The sequence below is a fragment of the Poecilia reticulata genome, chromosome 21, assembly GCF_904066995.2.
Source record: "Poecilia reticulata chromosome 21, P_reticulata-male-v2, whole genome shotgun sequence".
In the NCBI taxonomy this organism is placed as follows: Eukaryota; Metazoa; Chordata; class Actinopteri; order Cyprinodontiformes; family Poeciliidae; genus Poecilia; species Poecilia reticulata.
In genome coordinates, this window is record NC_088850.1 from 14853382 (window position 1) to 14864411 (window position 11030).

General features: G+C 39.5%; 2 protein-coding genes and 1 pseudogene across 3 annotated transcripts; 2 read left to right on the top strand and 1 right to left on the bottom strand.

Annotated features, from left to right (window-relative positions):
- Positions 1-588: 588 nt before the first annotated feature.
- On the top strand, positions 589-3367 carry LOC103457716 (leukotriene B4 receptor 1-like). Its single transcript, XM_008398069.3, has one exon. The coding sequence runs from the start codon at positions 1491-1493 to the stop codon at positions 2445-2447; it is 957 nt and encodes a 318-aa protein (XP_008396291.2). The 5' UTR covers positions 589-1490; the 3' UTR covers positions 2448-3367.
- A 335-nt stretch (positions 3368-3702) lies between these two features.
- Positions 3703-7117, bottom strand: LOC103457717 (inactive serine protease 35-like). Its single transcript, XM_008398070.2, has 2 exons — positions 6799-7117; positions 3703-6208 (listed from the first exon to the last, which is right to left on the bottom strand). The coding sequence occupies exons 1-2, from the start codon at positions 6819-6821 to the stop codon at positions 4792-4794; spliced, it is 1440 nt and encodes a 479-aa protein (XP_008396292.2). The 5' UTR covers positions 6822-7117; the 3' UTR covers positions 3703-4791.
- Positions 7118-8227: 1110 nt separating this feature from the next.
- On the top strand, positions 8228-10696 carry LOC103457718 (leukotriene B4 receptor 1-like; annotated as a pseudogene). Its single transcript, XR_014085698.1, has 2 exons — positions 8228-9461; positions 9620-10696. The product of XR_014085698.1 is annotated as a leukotriene B4 receptor 1-like (transcript).
- The last annotated feature ends 334 nt before the right edge of the window (positions 10697-11030 follow it).

The window sequence follows — 11030 nt, forward strand, 5'->3', positions numbered from 1 at the left end:
CAGGTGTTAGCTGTCCCGAACCCACTTGGAGATTCTCTACAATTGGACCTAGTCAGACTCTGCTTCTTCAGTCTAGTTAGTACAAACCTATCCGCCCTCCAACGAAGCCCTCTTCTCCAGCGCTCTGCGAACAACCAAATCATCCTCTCCAAGTACAACCTCCTCTGTTTATTCTTGCAAAGGATTTCTCAACCACTCTCACTAACCTGTCGCCTCTCGTTGACAGTCAGACGATCTGGTCATCCGTTCCAGAACTCATTCCCATCCCCCTTTCCCCTGGATTCAATAAACTCATTATTGTTCATTTACTTGCTTCTCTTGAAGGTGTTCTCGCATGTGGGTTAAAAGACTTGAATCCAACAATTCCATAATTTTAATATAAATTAAAAAGATAAGGGAAATGAATACTGATAACCATCAGAAAAAAGTGATGCGTATTAAGCCAACATGAAGAACATAACCTTTAAATTTTATAATTTTCTGTTATAACACTTAAAGGCCATAAAATGCGAGTACAAAACTTTTTTTTTTAAAACAAAAAAATGTAAACAATTATTTTTTTTAATTATCTTATTAGATATTATTAGTTGTAATAATCATTAGAGATTTTTTATTAAATAATAGATTTACTGAACTGAAAAAAAACTAAAGTGGTCATAGGACATAAGAGCAAAAAGACTGTAGACAAGTGAAGCTTTTTGTGAGATCACATGATTCACACTTTTCTTTACCTCAGAGCAGACAAGACATTACAAAAACACATTTTTGCTCCGACTTTCTGATGCTCTTGTTCTTATGGTTGGTTTATAACATGTAATGACTATATTTAAGACAGGAGGCCGTTTTTGAAACCAGGAAAAGGAAAAAAAACCCCTAAAAGGTCAATTCATCACACAGCTGATAATAGAACAAATTGTCCTTTCAGAGCAAACAAACAACAAGCCGGTGTTTAAGGAATGCTGATATTTGCTTTAATTTAAAGTCTAATAACAATAACTGTAATTGATAAAATATGTTCTGACTGGACAGGTCACATATATGGATCAAACGCAGTGTCGTTTTACAAAGAGAATAAAATGCTATCATGCAGCGTCAAAATGAGATTCACTGAGTGTGAACAGATGTGAAGTTCTCACTCTTTGTTCTTTTCAGAGCTTCAGCACATAAATGGAAGCATCACTGACTACCTGCAGGAAATCCAGAACTACAAGCTAAAGTGGATCCCTGGGATTTTCAGGTGTTAAGGACCAGAACAGCCAGCAAATATGAAATCTCTAAATACTTGACTCCCCCTATAAAACGTTTTTAAAAGAGCCATATAAGTGTATCTTAAATAAATGGTTATAACAATTTCGTTTAGATTGGTTCATCAGAAGAAACACGTCACTGATATAGATCAGACGATTTACGTCAGCGTAATTATTTCTTAGTTCCTCTTTGGTTCAGCAGCCTCAGTCAGTCAGAGTTCGACCTTACCAGCAAGACTCAGCATGGAGCCGTCCAACTCCACCAGCTACAACTTGTCTTCTTCAGGACTTCTGCCTCCTCCCTCCTTGCAGTCCAAAGGTGTTGTCCCAGTGGCGGTGATGTCCTTCTGTTGCTTTGTGGGAGTTTCTGGAAACATCGCAGTGATTCTTCTCAAGCCTAACTGGCACCATCTTTCCAGTCTGAGCCAGAGTCTAATGCTGAATCTGGCCATTTCTGACCTGCTGTGCCTGCTGACCCTTCCGCCATGGATTTACCCGCTGCTGTATGGCTGGAGCTTTGGCCTGGCGGCCTGTAAGATCCTAACCTACCTTGTGTACTGCAGCATTTATGGCAGCAAGCTCACTGTGACTGTGTTGAGCGTCCAGCGCTACCTAACAGTGGTGCATCAGAGAAGATTTCCACAGGTGAAGAAGAGACCACTGCTGGCTCTACTCTGGATGGCTGCGGTCATCCTGGCCGTCCCTGCTCTGGTGGTTCGACAGCTGCCAACAAATCAGCAGCCGATAGTTTGTCAATCTAAGTATACTTCAACGACTCAGGGTGTGGCTGTACTGTTGGCCGAGACTTTGTTTGATTTCTGCTCCTTTGCTCTCGTAGTTTTTTCATACTTTCGCCTTCACAGGACGGTGAACCAGGCTGCCTTTTTCAACAATCCACAGACGACTCGGCTGGTAACCTGTATCATTGTGAGTTTTTTTGTCGTCTGGACTCCGTATCATGTCATAAATGTCCTGGGTGTGGCTGCTATGTGTTTGAACAATAAAAGACTTTTGAAGTTTTGCAAGGACACATGGGACATTGTTAAGGCACTTACATTTGTAAACAGCTGCCTGAATCCTCTTCTGTATGCCTTCACATCTAACAAAATGTGCGTAGTTTGCCAAAAAACGGAAGAGGTGCAAAGCCAGAACCTCCAAACCACCCAGTCGCCAGACATAGGTAGAGTTTTGAAACATTAAGACATTTAGAAACATTGTGATCAAGTACCATCATCAGGGATTGCTGCAAAGTCAAAGAAAACATCGTAAGTTATTTTTTATTGTCTCTACGTGCTCCATCAAGAGCAGTGAAAGCTGCGAGACAATAACTATGCAATAAACTTTACGTGACTGTATTATCTGATATCTAGGATCACCTGGGATGTATAAATGACTGGGCTTAGTTGACTTTATTTGTAAGCACCAAACAGAATCTGGAGCGACTGAAAAGACACACTGTACTTTTCTGTAGCTCCAGATGGTGTATAAAGTCATCCAACAGTAATAATTTGTTTTTGTGTAGAATACTGAGGTATTTCCAGAAAGTTAATCTCTTGCATTGTTTTTTTTAATAAGTTATTTTCTGTGTGGGCTTTTGTACTATGGAGATTAAACAACAAATATATCTTGTGAAAATGCTGTAATATTCTATTAAAAAGAATATAGGTTCCAATGAGACTGCTTCTTGAGATCAAAAGTACTTTTTCAAAAAAGTAACAACTTTGAAGCAGAATATTAAACCTATTAAGTCAACATCAGTATAAAATATTTGCTTTTTGTTATTGATGTGATGTAATATTCTAATCTTAAATGTTAGATGTAAGCCAAAAAATACCTTAAGATAAACACTTAAACATCAGTCTCTGTGTAACTACACAGATGTATACAATCTGTTTCCCTTTGTGAATCTGCTTACTGAAAAAAATAACTTTTCAGGCACAGTGGAGCCTTTTTATTCAGCTGGTTTTGGTCCTTATAGGTAAAACATAATCAATTGTGTATGTAGCCTGTGGATTTTCTCTTCAGGGTTTAGCATCTCGGAGGATATTTTCTTTGCAGTACTAATGATGGTGTAAACATGTTCATGTAGATTTACTGGACAAAATTTAAGAGCAAGAAGATTGTAGACAAGTAAAATCTTTTTTTATTCAGACTTTAATTCTGGTCTTTGTTCTTTGCTTTGTTCGTTTTATGTGAGGTTGCACAATTCACTCTTATTTTCTTCACCTTATAGCAGATAAAACATGATAAATACTATTTTTTGCTCTGACTCTTGTTCCTGAGGCTAGGTTATATATATAGGTTATATAGCATGTTGAGTCTATAATTGTCTTAGACAGGAGATGGTTTTCGAAAACAGGAAAAGGAATTAAAACTCTAAAAGGTCAGTCCTTTAAACTTTTGATAATAAAGCAAATTGTCCTGTAAGGGCAAACAAGCAAACAACATACAAGTGTTTAAGGAATGCTGATATTTGCTTTAATTCAGAGTTTAATAACATCAACAACAATTTTACATGTAAAAATTATTCGAGATGGACAGGAGAAAGAACAGGAGAGTCCTTCTTCAAAGACCAAAAGACAATGCAATCATGATGCAATGTCAAAATGAGAACAGATCCACTGAGTTTGAACAGATGTGAAATGTTTACTTCTTGTGAGAGATTCAGCACAAGTCACACCTGCAATATAATCCAGAACTAAACTACAGTGGATCGCTGGTATTTGACGGCTTATAGGAACAACCACCCACAAATCTATGAATATTTCAGACCCCCCTAAAAATGCTTATAATTCCCTATTTTAATAGTTGAAATACTAAATATACCTTAAAATGCATGAATATGCACAATGGCACCACAAGGGTAACATCCAATCTTCTTTATCTCTCTGCTTGAGGTTGCAGCCAATCGGCGCCAAGAACAATGAATGTCTTTCCTTGATTGACTACAATCAAGGAAAGACAATGCAGCCAAAAACGTGTCAAGAGGCATTGCGCCTAGGGATTTCAGCTTCCCAGGATGCATTTTCTTTGAAGTGTTTCAGATATAAAATCTGTGAATATAAACATTTTCTGCAAATAACTTGGAGTTCCATTCCACAGAAAAGTATACGAATTGGTAAATCAATAAATACTGTACCGCATATAGGCGGGGGTCCACTGTATTGGAAATATATACTACACTAGGAAAAAAAACTATTTTATCTGTGTTATTGAATACAAACATTTTGAAAACATACATGCTTTGTAAGGCTAAATGTATAAAAATTCATATTGCTTCCTTCTGGCATTGAGATTGAAGAAACACTACTGTAGAAACTAGCAGAAAGTCTGAAAATACAATGAGTAAAAACAGTGCACTGAAGAAAAATACTGTGTCATCGATTGACATGAGGATGGTCATTGTTGTCCTTTTATATACAAGATCACAATTATTCTCTGTTTAACGCTGCACAAATTTTTCCAATTGCTCTATATTTTGTTGAATTAATACTTGATGCATCATCCCTGACCTTCACTTTTCTGAAACGGTCAATCACTGAGCTCAAACCTCATTACAGAAACCTGAGTCTCCATAAATCCAGTGGCATATCTGCGCATATTTGTGAGGTGTGATCCTTACTGCAACATTGAAGTCCCTCTGCCCGTCCTGATCCCCTTCCACCCACTGATGGCCTGAAAACACCCCGATCACCCTCCTCTGCCAGTTCCACCTCCCGCCCTTGCGTCTGGGTTTCTTCCTCAAACGGATGTAAACGCCTGCGCCAGCTGCGCCGCGTTGAGCATCGCAGTGCTGATACATCAAATCATCTGACTCTTTTATCACTGAGCAGAAGCGATAAACGACCTTCTCACCTCCACTTCCCTCCAGCAGGCTTTTGTCAGCGTCGTACCCCGAGAAGTGAATTCGTGCCAGAGGTAGTAAGGGTGGCGCCACCCCAAGCTCCATGTGCCTTTGCTTGACAGGCCGCTTCAGCTCCAGGAGGGCATAATCGTAGTCAAGAGACTCAGAGTTGGAGGAGGCGTTGGTGTGTATCCATCCTTGAGGGATTTGGGTTTGTTTAACTTGGGACCAGCGAAACACAGCCTGCTTTTCTGGCGCCACATGACGCCGGTTACGACTGAGACGCTGTTCCTTCCTACCTTTTCTCTCAAATTCCTTTTTCCCAGCAGTAGCTTCTCCCTCATCGCCTATTTTCCTTAGCCTTCGTCTTCTCCCTTCACCTCCCCTTCTCTTTCTCAATCCTCCAACACTGTTTTTCTCTTCACCTTCTGCTTCTCCTCTCCTCAAATGTACCTTATCTTGTTTCCTACCACCCCTTCGTCTCCTTCCCCTCTTTCTTCTCAGTCTTCCATCATGCTTGAGCTGCAACAACCCAACTTTAAGGCTCCCGGCATTCTCCAGGTAGTCTCTGCCATCATGGATACAATGTGCCGCTGTTAGCACATGCTTTGGAGACACTAGGACGCCAGAGCAACCAGTGGAAAGGCGGACCGCTGTGGAGAATGGGTAGTTAGTCATAAAGTTTGAATCTGAGATGACAAAGCGTCCATCTGCTCCAAAAACTTGCCGTTTCCTGCGGATATGAACCTGCTTTGCACTAGCTCCTCCCGAGGTCTTGTTCATCCACTCCAAGCTGACATCTGTATGTGTTTGCGTGCCATTTTCATACAGGGTCTGGTATCCCAGAATCCTTTCTTGCTCAGTTTGGCTCAATGATGGTGGACTGTTCTGACACTCTGTTCCACAGAGCGTGTTAGTTGTTGATTTCATTTTGTCCTCCATCCGTCCACTAAGCAAACTGGCGTTCATAATGGATTTGTGTGTAACCAGCAGCCTTGGAGGCCTCTGCCGGGTCCATGTGTGTGAACTGCTCTCTTCGCTGCTGCCAAAAACCTCAGAAAATGCGAAGGCGGCTGCAAAGAGCAGCATATACATGTTAAGTTTAAGGCTCATCCCTCTGAAAAAGAAAAAAACAAACAAACAAACATAAAGACTCATTATTCCCACCGACCTGGAGAGCAACATAAGTTTCTTAAATGTACAACATCAGATTTGACGAAATAGTGATAAACTCAGGATTCTTAGTAATATATATTTTCTAATTGTGACGCAAGTGTTGAAAATCCAAACATGTTGGGGTGGGCAAAATACTTGACAAATATTCTAATTGACCAGCAGATGGCGCCAAATTGCCGTTCATAACCAGGACTGCACATCAAGAGCAAAGTTTATAATGGTCGAGGTTACGTTTAAAACTGTTTTGTCGTATTTAATGCACAACAGTTATTTATTTATTTATTTATTTATTTATTTATTTATTTAGTTTTCTGAACAATGATCGTTTTGTTAAGAGGGGAGATTGCAGGGCTTCGACATTTAAACTATATAAACTACTTTGTTTTAAATTAACGTCAACACATGACAAAAGAGAGTGCAAAGCTTCTACTAGAAATTAAATTAAGAGTTTTAGAGTTTTCTCCATCTCAAAACTTAGAAAAAGCGACGCTACAGCGACAAACCGATAAATAAAATGTTCAGCGTTCCTACCTGCAAACAGCCGACAGTCCCATCCGGCCAATGCTCTGCTTCGCAATATTGAAGCTGTATCTTTGTATTTGGTGGACTACAAGCTGACCAGTGCAATCAGTTCCTGACCTGGAAATTAAAACGGCAACATAAATGAATGGGTATGTAGCAAGGATTCTCCCACTGCTCTGTATCCTACTCTCATGTTGGGAAATGTTTTGCTCAGAAGGAGTGTCAGTCCAGGAGGATGAATGAAATCAACGATCATGTGACGGAAAGAGGAGCGAAGGATTCAGCGGGTGAGGTGGGGAGTGTTAGGGTTTGCCATAGCTCCCTAGACATAACACCCCCATGTCACCTCTGAGAAAACAAAAATAATTTTTTTAAATGTGATGAAATATTCTGTAAAATCTAATCGTGATTGAATTGAATCTAAATGCAAAATCCCTAATAAATAGTAAAGGGTCATAAATAAACATCAACAAAGAAAAGACAATGGGGAAAGGTGATGAGCTCATGACCTAATTTCACATCCTGTAAACAAATGACTGGTAGAACTGAATAATTCGGTGCTTACGCATATGGAAAGACACGGTCTGCAAAAATACCCATCATGTCTGTTTGAGGCTCAGCAGAGAGGTTTCAGGAAAAGTCAAAAAAGCATTTTGCTTATGTTGCATCGCTGTAATCACCTAGGATACTCCATCAGATTAGGAGCATGCAACACAAATTAGAGCATGGTGCAGCATCACAACTCTGTAGTTTACATTTTAAAAGGCTGATGTATGTGTCTTTGACACTTCTGGTTTATCGGTGAGGTGTGAACAGAATGCTCCACGTGACACGAGTTTCACTTGTGACAAAAGTTTCTCTTGTCACCAGTGGCTGATGCCTGGGAAATCTTACAAGTGGAGAAGAACAGAAGAACTTCACTATAACTAAATCAAATTCACTACAACTGATGTAAGATCATTTTTTTACTGCTTCTGTGAACTGATTTCTACGGGCTGCATCTAAAAGATGCAAAGATTGGGCCCTGAGTTTTCCACATCAGAAACACTGTTTTACATGACTGCAATGTTCTTCTCTATGACTGTTTTCAAAAATATGACATGTATTCATTCGCTTGCTGAACAGTTGTTCCCCTTTCAACTTGTGCATTACAACACAGGTTTCTGACGATCCTAAACAAAGGTAGCCTAGCGGGTTTTTAGTAAAGCATGGTAAACGTGCTTGTAAACCACATAGGTGTCAAAACCTCAAAACACCAATGGGCTGGTCAAAAAGAAGTGCTCACACTAGAACCTTGACTTTAAAGTAATACTACTATATTGTGTTGATTGTATAATGCACCATATCAATTACAGATCTTCCTACAACCTAATGAAAAGAAATGCTTTTTTTTTTACATGTTATTTACTTCCCTTTTAAATTTGCATGTCAAAGTGAACAGATGCAGACAAAAATGTCATTTCTTAAATTTCAGCTTCTTTTTCTTTGATTTAACTACAAAATACTTTAGACAGCCTGAGTCATCTTTTTAATGTTTTACAGAAGTAAAAGTAAACATCACATCAACTGTTACAAATCTATACCTTCTGCAAGCAGAGTGATGCAGACAAGCATAGGCGTCAAAAGTTTTTTTTTTTTTTTTTAAGCTCCTCTTTGTCAACTCACTTCCTTTTCTGCTTTTTACTCAAAGCGCAACTTCCACAACCAGACCCAGGATGGATTTCACTGCTGCTCCTTCCAACTTCTCCTCACCGGAGCATCTTCTTTCTTCCGTATGGATCTCCAGAGGTCTCATCCCCGCCGTGGTGTTGTCCATCTGTCTGATGCTGGGCGTTCCTGGAAACATTGCTGTGATTCTTCTCAAGCCTAACTGGAAGAAGATGTCCAGCCTGAGCCGGAGCTTGATGCTGAACTTGGCCATTTCTGACCTCATCTGCTTGCTGACCCTTCCGCCTTGGATTTACAATTTACTCCACAGTTGGATATTCGGTGTGTTGAGCTGTAAGCTTCTGTCAGGCATTGTGTACTGCAGTGTTTATGGCAGCCAGCTCACTGTGACTGCAGTTAGCGTCCAGCGCTACCTTGTGGTGGTCCACCGTATAGACTGCAAACGGGTACCAAAAAGAGTGCTGCTGGGTCTGCTCTGGCTGGTTGCTCTCCTCCTGTCCGTCCCTACTTTTGTGGTTCGACAGGTGAAGACAGATCCAATACTGAAACGTTGCAAACCGGATTATTCTACCGATGCCAGGAGGGTAGCACTTCTGCTGTCAGAGGCCACGGTGGGGTTTGCTTCCTTATCTCTGGTTGCCTTTACATACATTAGTCTCCAAAGGAAAGTTACTCATGGAGCCCTTTTTAAAAATCGACAAACAACCCGGCTGGTTACCTGTATCATCGTCTGCTTCTTTGTCCTGTGGGTTCCGTATCATGTCATAAATCTGCTGGGTGTGGCAGCAATTTGCCTCCAGAACGACATCCTGTTGAAATTTTGCAGAACTGCATGGAACGTTACTGGAGCGCTATCATTTGTAAATAGTTGCATCAATCCACTCCTCTACGCCTTTACCTCTGAAAAGGTTTGCACTGTTTGCCGGAAGGACCCAGAGCAGCAGAACTCCAGAAATCTCCGAACAGCAGATATGAGTTCGACTTCTGAGCCTTGAACAGAAAAGGTACTTTTGTGTCTCTGTTGGTTTTAAACGTGATTGTGAAACCATGTCAAATAAGCTGTACAGTGATCAAAAACGAAATATAATAATGTGTATTCTCTGAAAGGTTTTATGCTAATTTGTTTGTATTGGTTGTAATACATTTATTTTCTTTTTATCAGGCAAAAAAATGAGTTGTTGAGGAATACATTTGAGCTGGACTTGATCATCTAGAGCTTTCATCCGTCTCGTCGCCGACAATTTTCACTGAGTCATATCGCTCTCTCTCTCTCTCTCTCTCTCTCTTTCTCGCTCTCTCTCTCTCATTGCTATTTTTATTCTAACATATTTCTATTAAGAGTATTTTGTTGATATTTTTGTGCTTTTTCTGCTCTTAAATAAACCTTGAATTGAAGAACGAAAACGTGTACTAAACTCATGTGACTCTAAAAAAAAAATAGCACCTAACTATCTGAAATGCAAAAAGAAGATTATTTTTTTTGTATTTAGTTGTAAAGCTTTGTAAACAGCAGGGTTGAATTTAAACATTTTTGCGTTATTCTATCTGCACATAGTTGTCATGTTGTGATGAGAAACTTTTTCATTACAACATGATAGTAGTGGCTGAACACATGTACTTTTTTTTTTTACACTTTTCAGATCTTTATCTGTACAAGAATTTGAAAGTTGTGTGTCATTGTGCCTCCAATTGACCATTAGCTTCTCTCTTTTTTTTGGTTTATCAATTAAAATCTCATTGAAATACATAAACGTTTGTGGCTGTAACTTCACCAATATGAAAAATACAATGTAGAAAACCTGAGTAATGAAGTTTAATATATCAGGTTTAATGAGCCTGTTGTATCTAAACTCCTAAAACTCCCTAAAGATCATATTTACTGATTACTGATAAGCTTAAATAAGGCAAATACCATCATAAGTAATTGCTTTGAGTCTTTCGAGAGTTCTGAATGTTTGCATCTTTTTATAGTTTTAAAGGACTGTGACGTCAGAGTTCACAAACACTATCATCTGTTCCAGATCCAAATCAAAGAACTTTCTGGTTAATAAATGCAATGATTAATCTTTGCCAGTCGGCTTGACTCACCATGCTGCACATTCACGGTTAGAGTGTCTGCTGATGCTCTGCAGGTTTTATTAATTCACTATGCCACATTTAATCTCAAAGACAGATTATTTAAATTCTCTAATCAACACCATCTCTCCATCAGTGGTGTAAAAATCCTCTCTAAGAGACGATAGAATGGTCATGGAAGTTGTTAATTATTCAGATTGTGTTAAATTGCACACTTTTAAGATTTACTGCTGTAGTGCTGTTGTATGGTGGATGCACCGTTGACTCAAATCAGAACTAAATGCATGGCCATTTTGTTCCCTTTGCTTCATTATAACAGTGGTTATACTTCTGTCGGTCGAGCCAATAGCAGCTTCACACGAAACCGAAACAGTTCCTGCTAAGCTGCCGCTAAAAGCAGAACATTACCAGACATGGCTGTTGCCATGTTTCAATGAAATATGTCTTACACATTTATCATCTTCAAGATGATAAAGATTTTACAGTATATAAACTCC